At 32.0% G+C, this 26,316-nt stretch overlaps 4 protein-coding genes and 1 long non-coding RNA gene across 7 annotated transcripts; 3 read left to right on the top strand and 2 right to left on the bottom strand.

Annotated features, from left to right (window-relative positions):
- LOC108660561 lies at nt 534-2,854 on the bottom strand. The gene is made up of 3 exons (XR_001926311.1): nt 2,785-2,854; nt 2,483-2,585; nt 534-971 (listed from the first exon to the last, which is right to left on the bottom strand). It is a non-coding gene; the product is annotated as an uncharacterized LOC108660561 (long non-coding RNA).
- LOC18608304 (GDSL esterase/lipase 1) lies at nt 4,127-5,789 on the top strand. Its single transcript, XM_007042925.2, has 5 exons — nt 4,127-4,399; nt 4,488-4,609; nt 4,781-4,990; nt 5,088-5,340; nt 5,422-5,789. The coding sequence occupies exons 1-5, from the start codon at nt 4,144-4,146 to the stop codon at nt 5,655-5,657; spliced, it is 1,077 nt and encodes a 358-aa protein (XP_007042987.2). The 5' UTR covers nt 4,127-4,143; the 3' UTR covers nt 5,658-5,789.
- Nucleotides 12,095-14,400, top strand: LOC18608303 (GDSL esterase/lipase 1). Its single transcript, XM_007042924.2, has 5 exons — nt 12,095-12,508; nt 12,589-12,710; nt 12,900-13,109; nt 13,203-13,449; nt 13,551-14,400. The coding sequence occupies exons 1-5, from the start codon at nt 12,253-12,255 to the stop codon at nt 13,826-13,828; spliced, it is 1,113 nt and encodes a 370-aa protein (XP_007042986.2). The 5' UTR covers nt 12,095-12,252; the 3' UTR covers nt 13,829-14,400.
- LOC18608302 (GDSL esterase/lipase 2) lies at nt 15,076-16,999 on the top strand. The gene is made up of 5 exons (XM_018116036.1): nt 15,076-15,485; nt 15,573-15,694; nt 15,788-16,018; nt 16,097-16,352; nt 16,513-16,999. Exons 1-5 carry the CDS (start codon nt 15,233-15,235, stop codon nt 16,746-16,748), a joined length of 1,098 nt encoding a protein of 365 aa, XP_017971525.1. The 5' UTR covers nt 15,076-15,232; the 3' UTR covers nt 16,749-16,999.
- LOC18608301 (protein LNK1) lies at nt 17,092-22,791 on the bottom strand. 3 transcript variants are annotated; one of them, XM_018116035.1, is made up of 9 exons: nt 22,537-22,791; nt 21,900-22,016; nt 20,643-20,808; nt 20,234-20,537; nt 19,714-20,038; nt 18,554-19,264; nt 18,287-18,435; nt 17,564-17,699; nt 17,092-17,471 (listed from the first exon to the last, which is right to left on the bottom strand). In XM_018116035.1, exons 2-9 carry the CDS (start codon nt 21,921-21,923, stop codon nt 17,382-17,384), a joined length of 1,905 nt encoding a protein of 634 aa, XP_017971524.1. In that variant the 5' UTR covers nt 21,924-22,016; nt 22,537-22,791; the 3' UTR covers nt 17,092-17,381. The 3 variants fall into 3 exon arrangements, with proteins under 3 accessions (XP_017971524.1, XP_007042980.2, XP_017971523.1); XM_007042918.2 differs by having other exon boundaries at nt 20,234-20,808; XM_018116034.1 differs by having other exon boundaries at nt 20,234-20,808; nt 22,617-22,777.

The following is a 26,316-nucleotide window of genomic DNA, read 5'->3' as shown; positions in this document are numbered from 1 at the left end:
AAAATTTGGAATACTCTTAAGCAAAATTTTACTCAACCAGATGTCACTAGTATTTATAATCTTCAATATACCTTGGGAAACATAACTTAGGGGTCTAGCACTGTTGATTTTTATTTCATAGAACTTAGGGGAGGTTGGGAAGAGTTGAGAAACTTTAAACCTTGACCACACTGTGAGTGTGGAAAATGTAATGAAAATTGTTGCAAAAGATATTCTAACTAGTATTAGAAGGACATGGTCTTCATATTCCTCAATGGATTAAATGATTCATTCTTTGCCATCAGATCACAAATCATTCATATGGATTTCTACAATAAGACTAGCATTGTTCATGAACTATCCTGCATAGGTACATCACAACAGAATAGTGTTGTTGAGAGAAAACACCAACATATTCTAGCTATGGCAAAAACACTAATACACTAGTCCAATGTTCCACTTGCTTTCTAGGGGATGCAGTTTTAACTATTATACACATCATAAACAAAGTGCCAACCAAGGTTTTACAAAACAAATCACCATATGAACTACTATTAAAAAGGCTTCCTTCATTTGATCATTTCAAAGTATTCGGATGTTTGTGTTTTGCTTCCACACAAATATCACATAGGAAGAAATTTGAAAGCAGGGCTAACAAATACATCTTTATAGGTTATCCAAGTAATGTCACGGGGTATAAAGTATATGATCTTGAAGCATAAAGAGTCTTGATATCTAAACGTGTTTTTTTCGATAAAGATACCTTTTTTTTCATTCTTCAAAGTATGACAAACAAGATTTTACTTTTCATCAAACACCTGGTACGTATGCTGTCCCTTTTGATGTTCTTGATTCAAATTGTGAAAATTTTCAGTCACTTGACCTAAACCAAGTTGAATTATATCCTGTTGAACCTTTACCAGTCACAAAACAGCCTTCTACATCAGACAATGATCAAATTTCCCATGATTTACCTGTAAATTGTAGTTTACCTAGCAATGACAACACTAGTCAGAAACAAACAAAACATACCATTGAAACAACTTAGTCAATTAGGAAAAGCATACCAAAATACATATAAACATATGAAATTGATTTACCAGCTCATATAACCACTGTCACTTCATACCCTATATCTAAATACCGTTCATCATATAATCTGTCATCATAACACAAAGCATTCACTATATCATTGTCAAGCATACAGGCCCCTACATCCTATCATCAAGCATTGACTCATTCACACTAAAGAGATGCAATGGTAGTTGAACTTAAAGCATTGGAGGAAAATGGCACTTGGAGCATAGTACCATTACTTGCTAATTATCATACTGTTAGTTGTAAATGGGTCTATAAGACCAAGCTGAATGCAAAGGGAGAAGTGGAAAGGTACAAAGTAAGATTGGTTGCCAAAGGCTACAGTCAAGTAACTAGTTTTAACTACCAAGAAACTTTTAGTCTTATGGCCAAACAATCCACAATCAAAATCTTTTTCACACTTGCAGCAGCAAACAACTGGATATCATCTCAATTGAATGCAAATAAGGCATTCCTACATGAAGATCTGCATGAAAAAGTTTACATGGAATTGCCTAAGGGATATACAATTAAGGGGGAGCACCTGACTGGATCAAAACTAGCATGTAGACTTCATAAATCTTTATATGGGCTCTAGCAAGCCTCAAGACAATAAAATGAAAAATTGATAGCATCTATCCTTCATTGTGGCTTCAAATAATCATTATCTGACTACTCATTGTTTGCTATGAACACCACAGATGATGAATTCATAGCCCATTTGACATATGTTGGTGATATTTTGATAGGGAGCACCTCTGCTCAAGCTGCAGATGCAATCAAGAATCATCTAATTTCACAATTTAAACTTAAAGACTTAGGCACTGTGAAATATTTCCTAAGCCTTGAAGAAGCAAGATCACCACAAGGTATTTCAATCTGTCAGAGGAAATATGCACTTGATTTGCTAGAAGAACATGGCTTACTTGGAACTAAGCTTGTATCAACACCTATTGATTATAATGTTAAGTTAACTAAAGCAAGCGAAGAAGATGAGATGGCAAATCCCACTAGATATAGACAATTGATTGGGAAACTTCTTTACTTGACTTTCACAAGGCTGGACATATCGTATGCAGTGCAAACTTTGGCTCAATTCATGGCCAAAGTAGGGCATAAACATTATGTGGTAGCTTACAAGGTACTAAAGTACTTCAAGATAGCACCTAGCCAAGGTATTCTAGTGAAAACAGATTGTAACTTGAAAATTTCAACATATTGTGATAGTGATTGTGTAAGTTTCCCAGACTCAAGGAAATCTATCACTGGCGATTGTGTCTTTATTGGAGAATCATTGGTAAACTAGAAATCCGAAAAGCAATAGGTAGTAGCTCGAAGCTCAACTAATGCAGAGTACAGGTCAATGGCAACCACCTGTTGTAAAGTTACTTGCATAAAAGGCTTGTTAGTTGATTTTGGTACTTACCACAAAGCTGCAGTGAAACTTTATTGTGATGATCAATCAGCAATCTATATCAGTAGATCTTCCATGAGAGGACAAAGCACATAAAGATTGCCTACCACTTCATCTGAGAAAAGATTTTGAATGGTGTAATCGAATCAATTTACATTCCATCAAAATCACAAGTTGCTAATGCTTTTACAAAGGCCCTACAACCTAGACAATTTCAAAGGTTAATATGTAAGATGAACATTCACAATGTTGATGGTTCCTCCTAAGGGGGTATTAACTAGGTCTCATCAATTGAAATCATGAAGAAGAAATACCTTAGATAGCAGATGAATAAGTGAAGCAGGTACTCTGCACACAAGAGTTGAAGGTGCTTGTAAATAGCTCAGGCAATAAAGGATGAAACGCAGCATATCAAGACTGCACGAAGGAAGAAGAGAAGAAGTATGAAGTGCACCGTTTCATTTAGCGTTTACCATTAACAAATTTTTAAATTGTGATTAGTTAGTTAATTATTGTAATTGGTTACATTTTGTCTTTTTCTCATTCTTCTACAAATTATGTATATAAAAACCCTCTTGTGTACATTTTTTAATAATTGAATGGATCAAATCATTCTCAAAATATTCTTTGATCACCTTCCACTAATCGTCAACCTTTGTGATTACTGCTGTGATTGCTGGTGTATTTGAGAAAAAAATTTCAAAATTATACTTATTAAATAACTGGAGTCGAATTATTATTAATGGACAAGCATCTCGTTGCCCCTAGTTCTAAACTCCAAAATCGTCTTTCTGTTATAACAAACATTAAGAAGACCAAATTATATAAAATTATCTTTCATGGTCAGCTTATACAGATAAAAAAGAATCTAAACCAAGTCAGCAATCAATAATTATCATATTTAATATATATATCATCTCAAAATTTTTGTCCACGTTACATATGATATGTCTTGATAACGTGATTTTGTACAATTGATATGATAGCAGATGTGACATATTACGTGATCAGATCAATTATCATATAATCATATTATTAAGTCACATTATACGTCGCATGTATAAAAATATCTAACTAGTATTAGATCTAACAATTGTTGTTTTTAAGTTTATAAGAACGTGTTTGGATACAAATTAAAAATATTTTTTAGTACAGTAAACAAAATTAAATTTATTCGTGTTAAATGAAAATTTTAATATCATTTTTAGTATTTAAATCAATTTTTCATACAAATAAACGTGGTGGACTGTAACCGAAGACTAATAATTACGGTTTATCTTGACCGGCAAGATATTTGAGAAATTCGCGAAATCGAAAGGTCAAAATAATGAGCTTGAAACTCATAAGTAGCAAGAAAAATGGTGAAGTAGATTTTTTATTCTGGTCGTAGGCACGGGGAAGACTAAGGACTGGAAAAGGTTACTTACTTGACTAGCCAAATCAAGAAAATCATGCATAGTGTCGTCGGGTAGCAGTTCTTTCTCATAGGTACAATGCAAGCTGCTAAAAATTGACTCAATAGTCATAAAAATATGTTTATATTTCAATCCAGGGGTGGAATGAAATGGAAGCCACCTCAAAAACATATTTAACTCAGCTCAGGAAACCCTATAAATAACAGATAGGGGATAAAAGGTTTAAGAGTATAAACAAAAAAGCAAGCCAATTTTGACATGGCAAGTTTGAAGGTCCAAATATGTTGCTTGCTTGCCTATGCAACATTTCTCAGCCAGATGATCAGCTGCCAGAGTCTGCCAAAAGAACATGTTGCTTTGTTCACCTTAGGTGATTCACTATTTGATCCTGGAAACAACAACAATATCAACACCACTAATGACTATAGGGCAAATTTCTGGCCTTACGGTAGGACCTTCTTCGGGTACCCTACTGGGAGATTTTCTGATGGGCGTCTAATTCAAGATTTTATAGGTAACAGTATATTACTTGTGAGAAAATGTTGTTTCCTTCAGAAAGGTCAATTCCAACTCCATTGACTCCCTTACAAATTATGTTGCAGCTGAGTATGCAGGGTTACCATTAATTCCAGCCTTTTTACAATCCGGAAACCATAGATTCATATATGGGGTGAACTTTGCATCAGGAGGAGCTGGTGCTCTTGTTGAAACTCATCAAGGACTTGTATGTTATGTTTTGCTTGTTTGAGATTTAAATTAGTTCAAATTACACAAACACGCCTGCCTTTCATTTTTATTCTGTTTTTTTCAATGACAAATATAATGTTATCCGTACTTATGACCATTCGGTTTGCTTCTTCATTCTCTTCACCCCTGCTTTTTCGGTGAACTCCAGGTTATAGACCTAAAGACTCAAGTAATCTATTTCAAAAAAGTTGAGAAATCTCTGAGACAAGAAGTAGGAGATGCAGAAGCCAAGAGATTGTTGTCCAGAGCTGTCTACTTAATCAGCATAGGAGCCAATGAGTACTTGAGCCGGAACTCGAGCATTTCTGATGAAGGTTATGTTGCCATGGTGATGGGCAACCTGACTCTTGCACTCAAAGTAATTATACTTAAGTCAGAGAAATTTCATATTTACCATGTGTTTTTCTCTCTTTTGGTAATTGCACTTTAACAATCTATATATTATAATGGAATAGGAAATATACAAGATAGGAGGAAGGAAGTTTGGGTTTCCAGGTATGGCCCCTCTGGGTTGCTCACCGTTCCTAAGATCACAAGCAGGAGGCAACGGCTCTTGCTTTGAAGAAGTCAATAAAATTTCACAACTGCACCAAAGAGAACTTCCCAAAACCCTCAAGAAGCTAGAGGAGCAGCTACCGGGCTTCAAATATTCAGTTTACAATTTCTACAAAACTATTAGCGAAAGACTAAACAACCCTTCAAAATACGGTATGTCATCCACTTTGGTAACTAGAGCATCACTTAATTATTTTCAGCTAACAATTTTTGTGGGTTGACTATGATGTGAAGGGTTCAAGGATGCCACAACGGCATGCTGCGGCTCTGGTGTATACAGAGGAACATACAGTTGTGGAGGGAAGAGAGGGATAAAAGAGTATGAATTATGTGAGAATTCTAGTGAAAATTTCTTCTTTGACTCCTATCATCCCTCAGAAAAGGCCTTCCAACAATTTGCACAGGAAATGTGGAGCGGAGGTTCCGATGTCATATCGCCTTACAATATCAAACAATTATTTGAAGCATAGAAGTATATGACTCTAATTAGCATTTTTATCTAAAATAAATGCATTAAATAAACGGAATGGATGTGCACGTCCTCAATTTTTCTTGGTTTTGTTCTCAAATTTCAACTAATAAATAAGTTTAGTTTCCTCTTATATTAGCTCAACATATCATTTATTTCAATGAGTTCACCTAAGTTTCCGACATGTTACTGCTGAACGCTCCAAGTCAGAAGTGATGGCAGTGGTTCTTTGCAAAAGCAGTCAATGAGTCTTGAAAGACAAAGGTTCTTCATTCAGTAAACCAACTGTTAAACTTTAGCGAAAGGTTCTAGTCAAAAAAGGGAAAACAGAGTGTACGTAGACTAGATGAATTTCAAAATATTTTACGAAATTCACTTAAAATTAATGCTTGCCATTCATTTATTTTAAAACATGAGTAAAGAATAAAATATTTTTTCCTTAGTTTATTTGTTTTTTCCTAGTCAAATTTGATAACCCAACCTATAGATTAAACAAGAGTAGTGTATAAAAATGTGGTTGAAGATTACAAAAATTAATTCATATAATTATACACTTACATATTTGCTGAAGAGAGAACCACGTAACCTATACAGACTGCAAGGGCAGAATAAAGAATTGTTATCTTTGTGGATTTTGGGAGAGAGGCGACCTGAAAAAGGATATAATATAAGACTCGATCAACTTAAAGCTCAATAAACATGAAAATCATTTATGAGATATGAAGCATTAGGTGATAATTGAATAAACAAATCATTATTGCGTAAGCCATTAGGAATCACTGCTGCTAGGTACCACTAATTTTGACATATCCATTTCAGTCGATTAAAATCAATACTTAATACCCCAACTTGATTATTTATATTAAAAAATAAACTTTGAATTTAAAATTAATTTTATGCATATTGTTAATAAAAATTACATTATGAATTAAAATTAAATTAAAGTTTAAAATTATATTTAGAATAATTAATAAATTTTAGTAAGTATTCTGTTATTTAAAAATAATTTCATAAATAAAAATAATACATAAAATTAAAATTTAATATTAAAAATTATTATCTATTATTGAATTTCAAGTGGTGAGTATCTTATCTTATGATCACTACTCGAACTAGTGGCAGGTAGTATTTTTACTACCCAACATCCTACTTAATTGGATCAAATAATGCAAAGTACCTAATTATAAAATATTTATTAACGTTGTGAGCCACATGCAATATGATTTAACAAATCTTATATTGCTTTTCTTTGGTAAGCATAGACAACATAAGAATTTAAATGTTACTTTATTAGCATCAAATTACTTTAGATGGAACAATTAAACTGCCAAAGGATTTGCTGTCACAAAAGATTTTAATTTTTTTTTAAAAAAAAATCATCAATAAGATAAGATTATGGAACACAGAGCATTTGATTCATTTTGATTAGTGTATAATTTTTCTCTCAAAAAAAATAAAATTCAAATCTCTTTTTTTTCAAATATATAAAAAAAATTATAAAACCTATTCATGTATTTAACTACATGATTAGTGCATAACTGCATATGTCACAAGTTTATGGAACACACCTTTCAACACAACCTGCCATCCTAAAGTGATGTGCAACAAAAATTCTAGTGGGGGCAGAGGGAGAGAGGCAGCAGCCACCACCCATCAGTTTTTTATTTTTTTATTTTTATGTATATAAAATTAAAAATATATAGTTTTGACATCCTAAATAAATAAAAAAAATTGTTTTAAAAAAGTGGTAAATCATCTAAGTCAAAGTTTAAAGGCTTGTGTTCAATCCCTTTCAGCCTTTCATCTTTTTAAAACTACATATGAAATATGAATTCTTTTTTTTTCTTTTTTCTTTTTTTGATAGAAACCATTCATTCTTTTTTAAATTAGATATTAAATATCAATTAGAGCATTTTAAATTATTTTTTCCTTTTTTTTTGATAAAAACCCTTCATTTTTTTAAACCCTTCATCTTCCTTTTTTGTTTTTTCCTTTCCTTTTTTTCTGTTTTTCTGATAGAAACCCTTCATTCTTTTTTAAAAGCATTTACCTTTTTAAAATTGTGTATGAAATATGAATTGGAGCATTTTAAACTATTTTTCTTTTTCTTTTTCTTTTCTTGATAGAGGATTTTCATTCTTTTGTAAAACCCTTCATTTTTTTAAACCCTTCATCTTCCCATTTTTTTCATTTTTCCTTTTTTTTTAATAGAAACCCTTCATTATTTTTTAAAACCCTTTTCTTTTTAAAATTACATATGAAATATGAATTCCTTTTTTTTCCTTTCCTTTTTTTCTTTTATCTTTTTTTTCTGATAGAAACCCTTCATTCATTTTTAAAACCTTTCATCTTTTTAAAATTGCATATTAAATATGAATTGGAGCATTTTGAGCTTGATATTAGATAAGATTCATGTTTCCAAAGTGTTTCAACTCTCCCGTAGCTATACCAGTTAATGTAAAAGACAGAAAAATCAATTATATATCCTCTTATGAATCATTTGATTTGACTTAACTTAACTTGCATATGAAATATCAATTCTTTTTTTTTCTTTTTTTCTTTTCTTTTTTCTTTTTCCTTTTTGATTGAACCCTCTCTTTTTTTTTTTAAACCCTTCATCTTTTTAAAATTACATATAAAATATGAATTGGAGCATTTTGAACTATTTTACTTTCCCTTTTTTTTTCCTTTTTTATAGAAACCCTTTATTCTTTTTTAAAACCCTTCATTTTTTTTAAACCCTTTATCTTCCTTTTTTTCTTTTTTCCTTTCTTTTTTTCTTTTTTTTTTTTTTGATAGAAACCCTTCATTCTTTTTTAAAACCAGTTATCTTTTTAAAATTGCATATGAAATGTGAATTGGAGCATTTTGAACTATTTTTCATTTCCTTTCTTTTTTTTTTTTTCAAACAGAAACCGTTCGTTCTTTTTTAAAACCCTTCCATCTTTCTAAAATTACATATGAAATATGAATTGGAGTATTTAGAACTTGATATTAAGTAAGATCCATGTTTGCAAAATGTTTTATCTCTCCGAGAGCTATTCTAGTTAATGTAAAAGATAGAAAAATATTTATATATCCGCTCCTAAATCGTTTAGTTCCTCTTATTTTAACTCTTACAGTTTCTACAATAACTTTAAAACATGCATTTTGAATCATGAAAATTGTAAAGATGAGGTTGCGTAATAAGATGGAAGATGATTTTCTTGTTAGTAGGAGTGAACAAAACCAACCAAACCAATTATCCATCCAAATTAAATGTGATTTGGGTAAAACAATTCAGTCTAATTAATCCATTGAATTAATTAATATAAAATATTTGATCCAATTGATTTTTTGGTCGGTTCTCGATTTTAAAATTTTTAAACCAATCCACTCAGAAAACCAAACTAATGTTTTATATATATTAATATATATAATATTTTTATATATCTTAAGAAAAAATGATAGTAAATTTAATTAATAATATACTTAAAATATATTAATTTATTATATGTACGTATACAAATCATAATCATAGTAATTTAATTTTAGTTATATATAGTTATTTATTTCTAAATCTATATTAATATGGAATTATAAGTTATATATTTTAAATGATAACTTATATGTTAATATTATAATATATGATAGTAAACATCTTACATATTAATATGTTATAATTATTACATGTTAGTAATATTTCGTAATATAAAATGTTATAAATATATATAATTGTATAAATATTATATGTATACATATATTTAATTTATACATGAGCATTACTACAACTTATAATCAACTTTATTTATATGAGGCATAATATACAAAAAAGCCCTTAAACTATTTAAGAAAATTCAAATAAGCCCTTATATTTTTATTCCATTCAATCAAACCTTTGTATTTTTATTTTGAGCTAAATAAATCTTTATACTTTTATTTTGAGTCAAAAAAATCTTTATGATTAATTATTTACTTAGTTAAAATGTCATTTGTTATTTTATATCATATGACGCTGATGTGGTATATTAAAATATTATAATTAATTATAATGTGATATACTGACATATTATAATTGATGATGGCATGACACGCTAATTTGATAGAATAACATAATCATGTAACATTTTTCACCTTCCACATGCCATGTCACTACTATGTGGATATAAAATAAAAGGTATTTTTACTATTGCTAATTAGTCAATCATTAGTTATTCATAACGGTTTTTTTGATCGAAAATAAAAGTACGAGAGCTTGATTGAACGCAACAAAAGAATAAAAGCTTATTTGAATATTCTTAAATAGTTTAGGGTTTATTTGATAACTTTATTAGTTATCATCTTAGTTTTTATAACATATTGTTTATAATTAGTTATTATTTATACAAATTTTGATATAAAAATTATAATATATATGTAGTGTCATTAATTTCATATATACATAATAAAGTAATATATTATATATATACATATATTTAATGTATACATAAGCATTATTGTAACTTATGATAGACTTTGTTTATATAATTACACTTAATAATTTTATTAGTTATTGCCTTAGTTTTTATAGCATATTATTTATAATTAGTTATTATTTATAAAAACTTTGATATAAAAATTAAAATATTATAACATATAAGTTGTGTTATTAATTTCATATATATAATATAGTAATATATTATATATACATATATTTAATTTATACATAATTTGTGTATTTTATAATTAAGATGAAGTTTATAAGTTTTAATATTGTAATTTATAAAAAAAAAAAAGTGATAAAATTTTGGTTTATTAATCCAAAATCAAATCGACCGAATCAATTCTATATTTGGTTAGTTTGGTCGAGTTTGATCGATTTTCTAAAAATGTTTAATCCATTTAGTTTTTAGGTCTAATAGACCAAATCACTCAATCCACTCATTTGCTCACCCTCACTTGTTAGTACACTTATCCTTTATATTAAGAAAAAGTTTGCTAGGACCATTGATAGGGATTTAGTCATCGATGAATTTGAAAGCATGAAAATACGTTGAGCACAACTCACAATATCTAATATGAAAATCTAATGTCAATTTTTTTTTTCAGCTTTATATCTATTTATATTAGTGAATTGGAAAACTTATGTTTAGATTGTTAATGAAATTTTATGTTATAATTAAATTTTATCTCAAAAGTGATTAATTTTTTATTCTGAATCGAATTATTGACCCCATCTATAACCTTATTTAATTACTCTTTAACCATTCTTCATACAAAATCTTGGATCCGTCACTGTTTTCTAGAATCTTTAAACAACTTACCCGAACGTAATTAAAAATCAACCCTTACTATTTGAATTTGATTGTTAATACTCGTACAAAACCCAAACCTAAACCTAAAATAAAAATAAATTTAAAATCAATTTTTATGCATATGATTAATAAAAATTAAATTAATAAATAAAATTAACTCATAAAATTTAAAATTAAAGTTTAAATCATATTTAGAACAATAAATGAATTTTAGTAAGTATTAAATTAATTATAATTAATTTATAAACAAAAAATAATATATATAACTAAAATTTAATATTAAAAACTATTGTTATCACAACATGTAGGTCTAGAAATCCGATCTGTCTACAAAAAATAAAAGTCGTCACCAATCCTTTCTGTCTATGAGTGATTTGCACCTATTTGAATCTATTATTTCTAATAAGATCCTAAACTTGACTTAGAATCATTAAAAATGATAGATTCTAGTTTGCAAAATTAAATTTGGGTTCAAAAATACGGCTAGACACGGTGAAGGTATTAATATCCTAATTAAAAAGTATTAGGTGCTCCATGACTAGATCCAATCACAAGAATGTCAGATTGACGCTCCATTGCATCAGTTACATCTTCGGTGGATAATTGATAAAAAAGAAAAAAATAAAATAAAAATAAAAAACTAATGTTTTAACTATGAATTATAAAAATTAATATTTCAAATTAAAAAATTAAATTAAATTTTTAATTATAAATTTTTTAATATTTTAATATTCTAAAATAAAGAAAAAAAATAAAATAAATTATCTTATTAATATTTTAATTTAAGAATTTAAATAACCAAATTATTAATATTTTTATATTTATAAAAATAAAATAAAATAAATAATCATATTAAAATTTTAATGAAAGCTTATTAATATTTTAATTAATAACTTATCAAAAATAAATATTTTAAATTGAAAATTATAAATTGTAATAGAACGTATTTTTATTTTTTTAATACTTATTTTTTTTCTTATTGTAAAGTTATTTTTGTCAATCAAACATTATAATAAAATAATAATGATAGTTTTATTTAATGAATTAAATTAAATAATAATTATTATATTCGCAAATGGAAGTTCCAATTTATCATAAAAATATTTTTTTGAATATTTACGTCTAGACTCGAGTATTTATCTAGTTTTGTCTATAATTCGAAAATGGGGTGAACCGACACTTCCTAGCCGCCTAGCACCAAAGTTGAGAAGTTGAGATGGTCCTCCTTTCTGTATTTCGTATATATACAGAAAGAGAATAATATATAAATCCATTCAGATAAGATAAGAGAATAACGTAAAAGCATAGCGTTTTCTTTTCAACATGGCAAACTTAAGAGCCCATGTATGTTTCTTGCTTTCCTTTGTAACCTTTCTCAACCTGATTAGCTGCCACACCAATCTGCCTGCAAACCATGTTGCTTTGTTCGTCTTTGGTGATTCGCTTTTTGATCCCGGAAACAACAACTATATCAACACAACTTTTGATTTTCAGGCAAATTTCAGGCCATATGGTGAGACATTCTTCAAGTACCCTACTGGGAGATTTTCGGATGGGCGTCTGATTCCAGATTTTCTAGGTAAAGACGTCGTTTTCTTCAACAAGTTTCAAGTTTCCATCGCAAATTCATTGACTCTGACTCTTACAATTTTGTTACAGCTCAATTTGCTGGGTTACCAATAATTCCAACCTATTTACAGCCTGGCAATCATAAATTTACAGATGGTGTCAACTTTGCGTCTGGAGGAGCCGGTGCTCTTGTTGAATCTCATCAAGGATTTGTATGTGATGTTTGCTTATCATTATCATCTTTTCTTTATGATTAATTGAGGTTGTTTAGTTTAGATTTATGTAAGTTCAAATTACACAAACACTCCCGCCTCCCCACAAACAGAGTTATTTTACTTTTTTTCTGTCATTTGCAATGAAGCCTAGCTTTATATATCAATATGCTGCTTTTTTTTTTCCAGGTTGTAGACCTAGAAACTCAAATAAGATATTTCAAGAAAGTTGAGAAATCATTGAGACAAGAACTAGGAGATGAAGAAGCCAAGAAATTGTTGTCCAGAGCTGTTTACTTAATTAGCGTAGGTGGCAATGATTACTTGACCCGAAACTCAAGTGCCTCAGATGAAGAGTATGCTTCCATGGTGCTTGGCAACCTGACTGTTGCTCTCAAAGTAATTTATATTTAAACCCCAGAAAATTATATTTCTCCATTCACTTTTCCTTCGATTGGCAGTTTCTTAAAATCTGTTTTTAAATTGATTCAGGAAATATACAAGAAAGGAGGGAGAAAGTTTGGGTTTCCTAATATGATGCCGCTGGGTTGTTTACCATACATGAAAGCAAAAGCAGGGGGTCCTTGCATTGATGAATTCACAGCAATAGCAAAACTGCACAATAAAGAACTTCCCAAAACCCTCCAGAAGCTGGAAACCCAGCTTGAAGGGTTCAAATATGCCTATTATAATTTCTATAAATCTGTTAGTGAAAGATTGAACAACCCTTCAAAATATGGTATGTTTTATACATGTTAGGCCATTACACTTGTTGGCATGGCATGAAATCGAGCATGTGTGTATATTAGATGACAATTGATGTGGGTTTATGTTGTGAAGGTTTCAAGGATGCAACAACGGCATGTTGCGGCTCTGGTCTGTACGGAGGAGTTTACAGCTGTGGAGGGAAGAGAGGGATAACAGAGTTTCATTTATGTGAGAATCCCAGTGAATATTTATTCTTCGACTCCTACCATCCCTCGGAAAAGGCTTACCAGCAATTTGCAGAGCTGATGTGGAGTGGAACTACTGACTTCGTATGGCCTTACAATCTCAAAACGCTATTTGAAGCCAAGACATCAAATCTTTATGACCATTTCATAATTCCACCGCCGTAGAAAGAATTAACGATTCCATTGCTGCTTCTGATGGAATTTCTTTCCTCCGATCCGTTTGGACAAATAACATATCTGGGAGCCATGCTCTTGCCAACTCTGGAACAAGGAACATTGGAAAAGTTAGTAAAAGACGCAAGTTGTGTCTTCAATAATGACAACAGGAGCCCATTTTAATATAATTTATTCAGTAAAGGATTGAGCACAGCGGAATGCATGAACTTGCGAAATCTTTGTCTTGACTTTCTTGTCCAAATATCCTGCTTTAGCCATGAAAACTGACCGCTATCATCTCATCGATCTGTGAGAGGATGGGCGGGCCCATGAGTTTGTCGTTTTTTATGCATCCTTCAACACCTAGAATCCGAAAGCTTGCTACGTGCTGGTCATTGGAGACTTCTATCACTGTTGTGCCGTGCCAGTGGCGGTCGTCATGTGCGTTCCACATGCCCGCCCAGTGCCCACTTTCATGATCAACTTTTTGCGAGCTCACCATGTTTGATCCCTACAGCTCTGCTTTTATTTTTTAATGAGTTTTTCCTTGTAATCCTTAATCTGATGTTATATTTGTATCAGCGTATAGGGTAATTATTAATTTAATCAATGTCTCTATAATTAAAATTCCCTCATCCAAATTATAACCTTTTTTATAAGTTAAAGATAAAAAAAGTTAAAACCTAAAATAGCTAGTGACTGTGCAATTCATGGGGACTTAGAGAAACAATTTTTGCCCTCATGTAACAGACAAGTTGGAAGACTTTACATTGTAATTGTTGTGTAATTTGTTGCTCTTGTTGATGCCCTGCTAAGGCAGCTGTTGACAGGGAGTTTCCTTGCTATTGACGTGGCAGAAATAGGCTTTAGTTCAATCAAAGCCTCGAAATTCACTAAAATAAAATACAAGGGTACGAAATGTTGCATGCATCTAGAATCACAGAAAACACATTGACTGATATCATATGAGAGCACAATCATATGTGGAATTAGTGGACAAGCATCTTGTTGCTCAAGTTTCCAACAAACTTAATACTATAAAATGCAAATCTTGCAATTTTTTCAATGATAAAAGATTTATAAATAGAAAACTGTAGTATTTCAAGATCATCAAAGTTTAGGAAAAAAAGTAAACCAAGTCAAGAATAATAAAATTCCAGTTATCATTCAAGTATTATTAACAGGAGGTGCCATAGAGTCACTCAATGAGATCTGTTTATTCCGGCTTATGAAATTTGTTATCAGTGCAAATGACTACTAATGCATTCAACAGGCGCCGCAGTTGAACTTCTAGACGCATGCCATATTTTTCAGCTGCGATATTATTTTTAATAGATGGTGAGACCAACCACAAATACATTTCATATATATCACACGTAATCGAGCTAATAATAAGTGCACCTATTTTAACAAATGGATCATAGATTTGGTACTCCTTATCTTGTTCTCTATGCTTGCTTGGTGAACCTGATTGGTTGCCGCGGCCTGCCAGCGAAAAACCATGTCCCCTTATTCATCTTTGGAGATTCACTATTTGATGCTGGCAACAACAACTACGTCGACATACCGCCCAGCGCCCAGGCAAATTACTGGCCGTATGGTGAAACCTTCTTCAAGTACCCTACCGGCAGATTCTCTGACAGACGTATAATTCCAGACTTTATTGGTAATTTAAGGCACCTCAAATTGTTTTCATTGGCAACTTTAAACACAGCACAACACAACTGACTCTTAATGCACGGCTTTGTTGCAGCTGAGTACGCAAATTTACCATTAATTCCACCATATTTGCAACCTGGTAGTAATAAATTTATTGGTGGGGTGAATTTTGCATTTGGAGGATCTGGTGCTCTAATTGAAACTGCCCAAGGATACGTAATTTGTCTTGGGCTTATTTGCTCTATGTCTCCTCTTTTATGCCTAGCATGTTTGTTCATGGTTTAAGTCTGACCTTTCTATCTTCACCAGGGTATTAACTTGAGAACTCAGGTAAGCTATTTCGAGGAGATTGAGAAACTCTGGCGGCAGATGCTAGGTGATGCGGAAGCCAAGAAATTGATCTCCAAAGCTGTTTACCTAATAAGCATGGGCGTCAATGATTACATGGTGCATTTCGGAACAAACTCAACAGTACTTGAGTCTTATTCCAGAGAAGAATACGTGGGGATGGTGATTGGCAACTTAACTGTTGAAATCAAAGTAAGGACCATCAGCTTGTCAATTTCTTTCTACCTCTTCCATAGTTCACTAAGTTGTAGTTAAATGTTAACGGTTTAGGAAATATATAAGAAAGGAGGAAGGAAATTTGGCTTTGTAAACGCAGGGGCACTTGATTGTACACCAGCCATAGGAGCGTTGGAAGCAGGGACAAGAGGTCCCTGCAATGAAAACGCTACGGCACTTATTGAACTACACAACGCAGCATTTTCCAATGCCCTGCAGGAGCTGGAGAGCCAACTTGAAGGATTCAAGTACGCAACTCACGATTTATACACTTCTTGGAGTGAAAGAATACATAATCCCACCAAATATGGTACGCCTTACTCATTTTCCCTACTCAATGTAAAAGCCTCTATTCTGGGTAGATTCCCACATTCTGCTTTACACGGCATGCCTTCCCGAAATGGTTGCCCAGGCCAGGAAAAAACCAAACAGTTATCCTAATTTTCTGAAAGTGTGTTTATGTTATGAAGGTTTCAAGGAAGGGAGTACGGCATGCTGCGGAACTGGTCCATACAGAGGAATACCCAGCTGTGGGGGAAGGAAACCTGTAAAAGAGTATCAACTATGCGGAAACGCTAGTGAATATGTGTTCTTCGACTCTACTCATTTAACGGAAAAAGCCATCCAGCAACTTGCAGAGCTAATGTGGAGTGGTTCTCCTAATATCACGGGGCCTTACAATCTCAAAATGCTATTTGACATATAGACATTGCAAATGTTATGACTGAAGAACTGCCATTGATGCTTTTTAATGGCAGAGTATCAGCTAGAACCTAGGCATGTACCAAGTACCATAAATTTCACAAACAATCTCATCCGTGCTCTAAAGGGGCTGTATTCTAAAGATCCAAGCATGCATCAACAGCGTATTTAAAACTAACAAGTATCAGGAACACCTCCATAGTTGAACAAAATTTAAATTTACCGAGGATTTTGTACACGATTAAATTGCCCCTCTACAAGTTTCTGTGCTTAGAGGTGATCAACAGCCCTGCAACACAATGCAATAGCCATAAAGCAAAAAAATTCATCATCATTAGAAAGAGAAATTCCAGAAATTGATCCTGGGAACACTGAATATTTTGTAGAAAAGCAAATAGAAATTTTTTCAAGTATTAGTGACAGATAAGTGGACAAGTAGCTTATCACAAACCATTACAAGGATTTATAACAACACAAGACTAAAACATCGTATCTAATAAATTAAGCCTAAAACATGGAACCAACCTGCATCTTATGTTGAGGCCTCATGACAATCATTTTACATTATCATTAATAGATTACATTTTACAAGGATTGTACTGATGTTAACAAATTCCCAGTTATCTGCTGTCACTTGTCAGCACTTTTTATCCAAAGCAGCGCCAGTTTCTTCATGGCCAATGTGTTTTTCAGCCATCACAGGTGGACTAGTGATAGAGCCATGAATCTGTCATTCCAATCCACAGAATTAAAGCTTGAGGTTAGAAAACATGAATTTTCTTCAACCTGAAGAATGACAACCGATAAGAGAATGCTTACCATGCCATGTGACTTAAAAGACACAGTATCAGTACTAAGCCTTGCAGATAGATCTGAAGGCCTGTGAAATAGTAAGTGTGCTATGGATCTATCTATAGGGTTTGTGTCAGTTTCCATATCCATAAATCCAGTGCACCTGAAAAAAACCCATTATTTATTATTAAAAAGAAAAAGAATTGATTGGGGGATTAATTTAACTACTAATGACGCCAAAAAATAAAATGAAAAAATACACACACACAACACTCAAGATGTAATACAAAGTTCACAGTTTAGAACCAACGAGATTCTTGCAAGTTTGCCCCTGTAATTTCTTCACAAAATTAGCACAAAGGAGGACTGTAGGGGAAGAAGAGAGCTTCAATCAATATGTTCAACATTGCAAACTATTATTAAATCCTAACCTAACTGATCAAGTTTCTAAGTTGCAAGGTTTTTCAATTAGCTACCAGAGCCTTTTTTAACCTAGAGGTGTATTATTCAAAATTCAAATTATCTATTTTAATAATTATAACAATAATTTCAGCACAACTGGATTGTCCCTAGTCTCTAGGAAGCCAAAAAATTGGATGAGAAACATTTCTACCCACCACAGGTTTCAAGTGTCCACAATCCTGTACCACCATTGACTATATTATGTATCACTACCAAATGGTCAGAATTGAGTATGGGTGACACTGTAAAAAGTAATAAGAAATTCAGGTTCAAGCAACAAAATCATACTTGTTTGTTTCTTCAGCCACCAGTGGACCACTTGCATCTTTATCATCTCCAATGCCACCTTTTGTATTCACACAATTATGCCTTTGTTCAGCGCTCCTAGCCAAACGATACAGACTATCCCGTATGCACAATTTTGTCCTGATATCCAACTGAAATTTCAAGCAGTTTCAACTTGATCAATACCATGTATACTGATTAACAAAAAGTCACATGCACATCAAAAAACGCATGCAACCTGCAGATCGAAAATCTTTCCATCTATTATACCTTTTCCATGACTTGTTGAAGCTGCCGAAAACTAGTAGCTTCTAGTGAGACTTCATCCAACATAGACCTTACACAAGAGCTCTCCTGTGCATTTGAAGAATCTAATTCTGCTGGCTTTCCTACACTAACTCCTTCAACTTCACTATGACCTTCATCCTGTTCAGACTGACGGACCTGCTTTTTAACAGTAACTGGATCACAAAATGCCATCTGACTTTCTATTTTTGCACGTTTGACATTCCTATTGAGTGGCACTTGGGTATCTTGGTGGTGATATAACTTTCCCCTCTTCTCATTTGTTAGACTGGCAGGAGCCTCAAATGAAGGACCACGAGAGCTCTCTATAGACTGTACCTGATTTGATGCATAAGATGACTCATTTGTTGAAGAAGGATGGCCATTATTTTCGGATTTGGTACTGGATACAGTTGGACACATTGAAATTTGATCCGAAGGACTGCTGTAGCTGAAATGCATAAAAGGAATATTTGTCTGTAGGTAACTCACAGAATCAGCTCCAATGTTTTGTTTGTGCCGCTGAAGGCCTGATGGGGAAAAGAGTTGACAGGATGAATTAGTAAAGGGGTGCTTCACATCTGCAAACTCCTTGATGTTACCATAGTGGTTAAAAGAACCACCATTTTCCTGATGTTGATCTTTTCTTTCTCCTGATGTGCTCAGTTGCTTTGACTGCTTTATGTGAGGACTGATCTGTAATTTGGCAATGCAATAAGATAACATTATGAAGATTTTGAATGGCAACAATATGCCATATGAAAACTTATAGCAAAGAATCTTAAAGTCTGAAACCAGCATAAGAGTGGATCATACTGATTGTTATCTGACTCTAGATCAGTGCTCTATATCAATTATCAACAAGCAATGTAAAGACAACGTAATTCATGATGATAGTAGGCTGCATTTTCCTTCAAAGTACCACAATAGTTATATTTCTAACTATGATCTTATTTTATTGCAGCATGAAATTTATATTCACAAAGTGACTAAAGGGTTGTTGGAGGATGACAAGTTCCACATGCCAAAAACTAGATATCTAGATGTTTACAAAGAAAATGTGAAACTACAAAGATCAATTGAGAGAGATCATAAGATGTGAAACTAAAAAGAACAATAGCGAGGTATCATAAGATTTAACTAACCTGTTCATTGGGTATCGGGTCATCCTTACTTTCAGATTCTGTATTGGATACATTCAAAGATGACATGGGTGCAAGACCAGCATTATCACTGCTTGAATTAAGGGGACTTATTTTATCACTTAAAAATACACTTTTCTTGTTGGAATCAATAGTTGAAGGACCTGCACTGTCAGGCCTAGAAGTTGCACAATCCTCCGGTACACTATTCAGTTTAGCATCAGCCTTCAATGGATCATGAGATCCTTCAGTCGCTTGTGAGGATGAAAACCAGCACAAATCATCTTCATTGCTCAGACTCCCCAACCCAAATGTTGAATCACAACTTCTGCAAGAACAATAAGAAAGGTTCAGTTAGTATTAGTACTTAGTTAACCTTCATGCATACATATATGGTACAGGTCCATAAATGTGGTTACTTACGCGAATACTCTCATGGGAGGTCCTAATCAATCTACATGCCAGATTTTATATGGTAAAGCAAAACATGAAAAATAATTAATAATTGGAATTCAAGAACAACCTGAACATCCTGTCAACATCCTCAAAATTCCCAATGTCTGCCCAGCCATAATATAAAAGATCGCTGTTTTCTTTATCTTCATGGTTATTATCAAAAAAGCTGAGATCATCATCAGTTTGGGACATGTTATTTAGTGGATACTGGTAGACATTATTGTCCTCAGTGGCACACTTGTCAACCAAGACAGGTTCATCAGCACAGAACTCACTGCCAACTGAATCTATGTTGCCAGTTTTGAGACCGTGGCTGGATGTCCTTGAATCATCAGAAGCCATTGTTGCTTCGTTGTGTGAGTCATTATCACCTGAAGTGGGAAAGATGCCATCAGGACTGTGAGACCACGAACCCTTTTCTAACATTCTGTTCTTAATCAAAGTATGTAAGCCTTTTTCCTTCTCCCCCAAAATACCATATTTAGTCGTATTATTAGCATTACTAGTAACTCCAGTCACATCATGTCTTCGTTTTTTTCGAACATCATCTTGAACTTTAAATTGCGCACCATATTCATCAACAGTATGAGGCACTATATGATCATCACTAGCACCAAATTCATCCCAAACATTATCTTCAAGCTGTAATATCAATTACAAAAGTTTAGTCATCATCAGCCAATCTTCAACAAAGGAAATAGAAACAAAGAACATGAAGTCTAGAAAAATTTTAAAGGAACGATATGAATTATATCCCTTAGATTTGGGAGAGCACAACACATTCCTTAAAATGGTAATGTGACCAAAACCATTAAGGTCACTTAGAAGGCTTAAGGCAAATCGGAAGAGCAACACTTCAAAAGAATAGCCATGTTCAACATCCAATAATGATCCCATCAGGATAAATCCTAATCCTAAGTAATTTTTGATAAAGCGGTCATCTCATGCTTGAGCACATGCTCTTGCACGCTTTCAACCACAAGATTTTTACCATTGCACTAGATAATGGCTTTATTGCACCAAAATTGGCATTATTAAACAAATTTAACAGTACCATATGCCATTAAGGCCTTAAAGTGAATAAAATCCTACTTAAGAAAATGCACCAAGATGGAGACACTAGTACAATGGAATTGTTATTTAGTAAAATGATTTCAGTCGCCTGCTAACAAGATTGGGTTAAATCCATGAAAAACAACTTAAACTAAAAGAATAAAACAATTAGGGAGGGGGGGGGAGGAGATTCATGGAAGCTTATCAGAATGTCCAATAAGACTTAACATAAATGCAGAAAATACCCACTCTGTCACTAACAAAGAAAATCTCAAACTATGACTTAAACCTAGCTCCACCAAAAGAAAATGAGCACACTAAACCCTAAAGTCCTAATTCATCAACAAAGTCCAAGAGCGAACCCACAAATAAAGGAATCACTAGCTTCTAAAGTACTAAGATTCCCTCTTTTTTTTTCACAAGAAATCCATCACACCCTTAAATTTTCAATAAATTTGTTTTCCTCCACTAAAATCATAACAAAAAGGCACTATTCCGCACTATACAACTTACAAGTTCTATTGACATGCGAAATCCAGTGAACAGATGAAAGGAAAACCAAATCTCAGGTTAAACAATAAGCTGAAAAATTATTGCATCCCAACAAACTTTAATGAGATTGCAGCACTTCGCTACTAGAAACAAACTGATAAACTTCAAAAGTAAATTCAGAAACTGACCTCATACATGCACAAGTCAGACATTCCTCCAAGATCCTTATCCACCACTAAAAATAAATTCAATCTTTTGATACGCTGTCATGTTTATTGCAGACAATTTATGTCCGGTTAAGCTTTCTGACACAGAAAACAAAATAATTATAACATATTAGAAAACTACTTAAGAAATTAAATCAACTAAAATTTTTATATATAATAGGCATCACACAAAAAGTAAATTACTTTTCAACATCGAAGCACCAAACCCAATCCACAGTTTTAATAGCAGTAAATATATAGTAATACAGTATTTCAATTCAACGACTATTTTCATGTGTAAATCTAAATTCCTAACCATTTTTTCTCATCACCCAAACGCCAGAAAAATTCAGAAATATAAAAACTCAAATTTCATTAACATCAGATAAAATTGTAAAGATATTAGTATAAGATTTACCTTGACCTTTAGTAACTTGCTTCATCTTTTAATCTTAAAAGTAAAAGAAAAATAATAAATCTAAAATTTCATATCATTTCCTGCATTTTTTAGCAACCAAACAAAAATATATATGTCAACAACCAAGCTAAATCTCAACAAATCAACCAAAAAACTTATAGGAAAAAATGAAACAGCAACGATCTCAGAACACAGTCTCACCTGAAACTAACAATCTTCAACGGAAAATCAAATACTCCAAACGAAAAAACAAATTTTTTTCCAAGAAACGCAGAATTTACCGGAAAACACGAAGGCTCCGAAATCCACAGTACAAATTTATTCACCAGTTAACCGAACCAACTTTTTTTACCCTAAACTCGACAGATGAGATTTCCGGGAGGTTCTAGAGAACAAAGGGGGCACTCGAAGCTGTTTTAAAAAAAATTGTTTTTTCGTTTGTTTTTTCTTCTCATTGGGATTAAATAATATTTTATTAATTTTTAAAAGGTTAAAACGTAATGGGAGGTGACGGTAAGGATGACACGTGGCGAGGAGATCAAAAGAACGGCAATGCTTTAAGTGGTAAGATATCAGAATTCGTGGATGAGAGTAGGGCGATGAGATCCGATCAGTTTCTGCGACGTCGTTGGTCCACGTACATGTAGGCTTCCAAGAACGCGACACGTGGCCCGGCCCACTTGGCGAGGAATTTTCTTTGATGGCGTTCACGTGGTTTAGCGTTACTTCGTGGCTTGATAATTTTAAATTTAATTTTTTTTATTGTGGCGTCAAGAATTTTTAACTCCTTTTGTTCGCCGACCCTTCAGTTTTTTAATACTAAATTAATGCAAGGGAATTAATATTTATTGTGGGTGGGCGTCGCTGTGTTGAATATTTCGCGAGATTTTGCGGAGAAACTGCTGACGCGCGTGTGGCATAGCTTGCACTAAAAACAAGAAAATGAAAACGTTGTGGTCTTAAGAGGATAATGATTGAGTTTTATATTTTTCTTAATTAACAGTTATGTTGATATGTTTTTTATTAAAACTATGAGTATGTGATCAATAGTATTAAAATAGATACAATTTTTTTATTAATTGTGATCTCATGAAAAATAATTGATCCAGATAAAAGGCTCTGAACTTCGTTATTAGAATTTTAAAGAAAAAAATTTAACAACAGAACAAACTGTTAAAAACTGGGCCAAACTCAAACTCAAACCCAAACCCAGTATGTTCCTAGTATCATTTTTTTCTATTTTGCAGAACACACTTCACCATGTTTCTGAAAACAGCAGAAAAAGAGCAGAAGCCATGCGTGTGACGTGGCTGAATTCCAGGTGCCTTGTCAAAAATCTACCTGATGTTTGCAATATCAACGCGCTTCTGTCCTTTGACGCTTCCTTATTCTTACCAAAGTACCCTGACCAAGTCATTAATTCACTTCAATTAACCGTTACTCATTAATTGATTTAACCGAAATTCTTTCGTTTTTGTTTAATTTTTAATTTTTCAATTCAATTAATAGTTTATTTTTAAAAATTATTCACATTATATCTATTTTTATGATTAATATAAAGTAGCGTTTGATACTTTACAATATTAGATAATTACAGAAAATGTGATTGCAAGTAATATGATTGTAGAGAAAACAACATTACAATGTTTAGTATATAAGTAAACTAATTATTAAAATACAAAAAAAATAATATTGTAGCGTTTGATTTACAATTACTTTATTGAGAATGTAATGTTAATTTTCAAAATTATTCTTGTTTATTAAAATATAAGTTTAACATACTTGTATTTTTTATTATTAATTTTTATAAAATATCATCTCTTAAATATATTTTTAATATCATATATTTTATTTTTATTTTTTATTATAATTTTGTATTTTATATTTTTATTTTTTAATATAATTTTTTATATTATATATTTTATTTTAATTTCTTTTATCTATATTATATAAATTTTAATTTCTTATATTTTATTTTATTTTATTTTATTTTATTTTTTAATTCTTATATTATATATTTTATTTTAATTATAACATTACAAAATGTTTTTAACAAAGTAATAAAGTTGAAGGTAAAAATGTTTTTGAAAATATTGTAAAGTGCAATATAATGTGATTACATTGATTTTGAATTGCAATCTTACGTTGTCGTGGTCTGTTGTAAAACAAACATTACAATATAACTTAATTGAGCACATTGCAGGGAATGTGCTCCCACTTCTCTTATACCAAACGCTACCTAAGTTTTATTTTGAAAAAATAATTTAAAATTTACTTTGATATTGCTAATAAATTAGATTGAGAGAGAAATGGTCTATAAAATTCTTCCAAGTTTATACTTTATAATGTAAAGTTTATATTATAAATTATGTGATTAATTAGTTATATAATTAAGACTTGAGACTTAAGATTTAAGAGTTCAATACGAAGGCGAAGGGTAGGGTCCCCAAAATTTCTAAAATTTTTTATTTATTATATCTTTTTTTTAATAAGAGATGAGGGTAGTATATTTATTGGGACCATGGCTCTCAAATTTTTTAAAATTTTTTATTTATTACATATTTTTAATAAACTTCTCAAAATAATTTTTTTATTTAATATTTAATATAAATAATAAAATGATCCCAATTGAAGTATTATCGCCACTTTAAGTTGCTAGGTTCTTTCTTCTTTTAATTTTGTATTGCTCTTGTATCTCTGAACTATTTAGGAAAATTATGTTGAATCTTGAGCGATAATCACTTTAATCTTTTTGCATCAAGTTTCATACTCTGAAAAAACTAAAATTATCCTTGAGACAAAGTATCAAGCCTCAAATTTGTTATAGTAGTTTATCAACTTCAATTTTCGACAACAGCTATTAATATCATGCATTTATACGACATAGTTAAGATATAAAAACATGAATTACCAAATCTACTTTTACCCAACTACCAATGCATCAGAACCTCTCCATACAAGAATTCTAACATAGGAGGCAAAATTTATATGCTTGACTTTGACTACTAATATATTATGTTTCTTTATATTATAAAATGTGTTTCACTAAATCATATAACTACACATAGCGATGAATGAGAAGAACAATCATATAAAGAGTAATGATCAGTAGAACCGTTGTACAAAGAGCAATGAATGAATGGACAATTTCCTGATAAGAAGCACGTTCGGGTATGTGGGTGTTTTTTCTCAATTGGTCGGGAAAAAGAATAAGTATTGACATATTTATACAAATTGCAGCGACAAGGGCAGAATTTATAAGTTAGGTCGTTTTACATTGAATTCTCATTTGCAGGACCTTTCTTTTTGCTTCATGTTACAGGACTAAAAGAAAGATCCAAAGGGTGAATGTCTTGCACGATTGACAGCCACAATCAAATGCCTAAGCTGTCCTGAGAAATACTTTAACAAAGTCCTCTATCAAGGGGCTTGGAACTGATGAAGAGGCTCTTGCCAGAGTTGTAGTTACAAGGGGCTGATACTGATATATGAAGCATATTAAGGAATACAATCCCAAGCACCTAACCTCAATTGAGGCAATACTACAGGAAATGGAGTTTTCAACCAGTAAAATTTACTTTTCTTGATTGGGTACCAAAAGGAAAAACGGAAAAACTAGTAAAATCTACAATTTTGTCATCATCTTAAACTGTAGGCCTAATGCCAAAATAGGAATTTGCAAACCTAGCAAGTTTCCTACAACTTGTTAATAGTTGCATTTCATGGCACACTAGAATGAAGCTGTTGTCAATAATGCTGGTGAAGTTTCCCAGAGGAGGTAAACAAATGGAACCATTATGAACTTCAGACGTATGGATCACTGACTGAGATCCATCACTGCATTACTGCAAATAGAAAATGAAGCATGAGCCACCAGTACCACAGCCACATGCAATCTGCTTCTTTGTAATTTTGAGTTTCTTCGCATGCTTAGCGTTTAGTTTCTTGAAAAGAGAGTAAAAGGAAAAAGAGAAGGAAAGG

Source organism: Theobroma cacao, chromosome 2 (genome assembly GCF_000208745.1).
Source record: "Theobroma cacao cultivar B97-61/B2 chromosome 2, Criollo_cocoa_genome_V2, whole genome shotgun sequence".
NCBI lineage: Eukaryota > Viridiplantae > Streptophyta > Magnoliopsida > Malvales > Malvaceae > Theobroma > Theobroma cacao.
Note: the sequence above shows the minus strand (reverse complement) of the source record. Positions and strands in the feature narration are given on the sequence as shown.

Bases quoted from the DNA above. Each gene is read 5' to 3' on its own strand.
- LOC18608303 (XM_007042924.2), top strand. From the start codon at position 12,253: ATGGCAAACTTAAGAGCCCATGTATGTTTCTTGCTTTCCTTTGTAACC. The intron at 13,110-13,202 runs GTAATTTATATT...AAATTGATTCAG, and splicing joins ACCTGACTGTTGCTCTCAAA to GAAATATACAAGAAAGGAGG. The intron at 13,450-13,550 runs GTATGTTTTATA...TATGTTGTGAAG, and splicing joins GAACAACCCTTCAAAATATG to GTTTCAAGGATGCAACAACG.
- LOC18608304 (XM_007042925.2), top strand. From the start codon at position 4,144: ATGGCAAGTTTGAAGGTCCAAATATGTTGCTTGCTTGCCTATGCAACA. The intron at 4,400-4,487 runs GTAACAGTATAT...ATTATGTTGCAG, and splicing joins TCTAATTCAAGATTTTATAG to CTGAGTATGCAGGGTTACCA. The intron at 4,610-4,780 runs GTATGTTATGTT...GGTGAACTCCAG, and splicing joins TTGAAACTCATCAAGGACTT to GTTATAGACCTAAAGACTCA.
- LOC18608302 (XM_018116036.1), top strand. From the start codon at position 15,233: ATGGATCATAGATTTGGTACTCCTTATCTTGTTCTCTATGCTTGCTTG. The intron at 15,695-15,787 runs GTAATTTGTCTT...TATCTTCACCAG, and splicing joins TTGAAACTGCCCAAGGATAC to GGTATTAACTTGAGAACTCA. The intron at 16,353-16,512 runs GTACGCCTTACT...TATGTTATGAAG, and splicing joins ACATAATCCCACCAAATATG to GTTTCAAGGAAGGGAGTACG.
- LOC18608301 (XM_007042918.2), bottom strand. From the start codon at position 21,923: ATGTCTGACTTGTGCATGTATGAG. The intron at 19,265-19,713 runs GTTAGTTAAATC...GCCAAATTACAG, and splicing joins ACCCGATACCCAATGAACAG to ATCAGTCCTCACATAAAGCA. The intron at 17,700-18,286 runs GTATGATTTTGT...GGTTTTTTTCAG, and splicing joins GTGGCTGAAGAAACAAACAA to GTGCACTGGATTTATGGATA.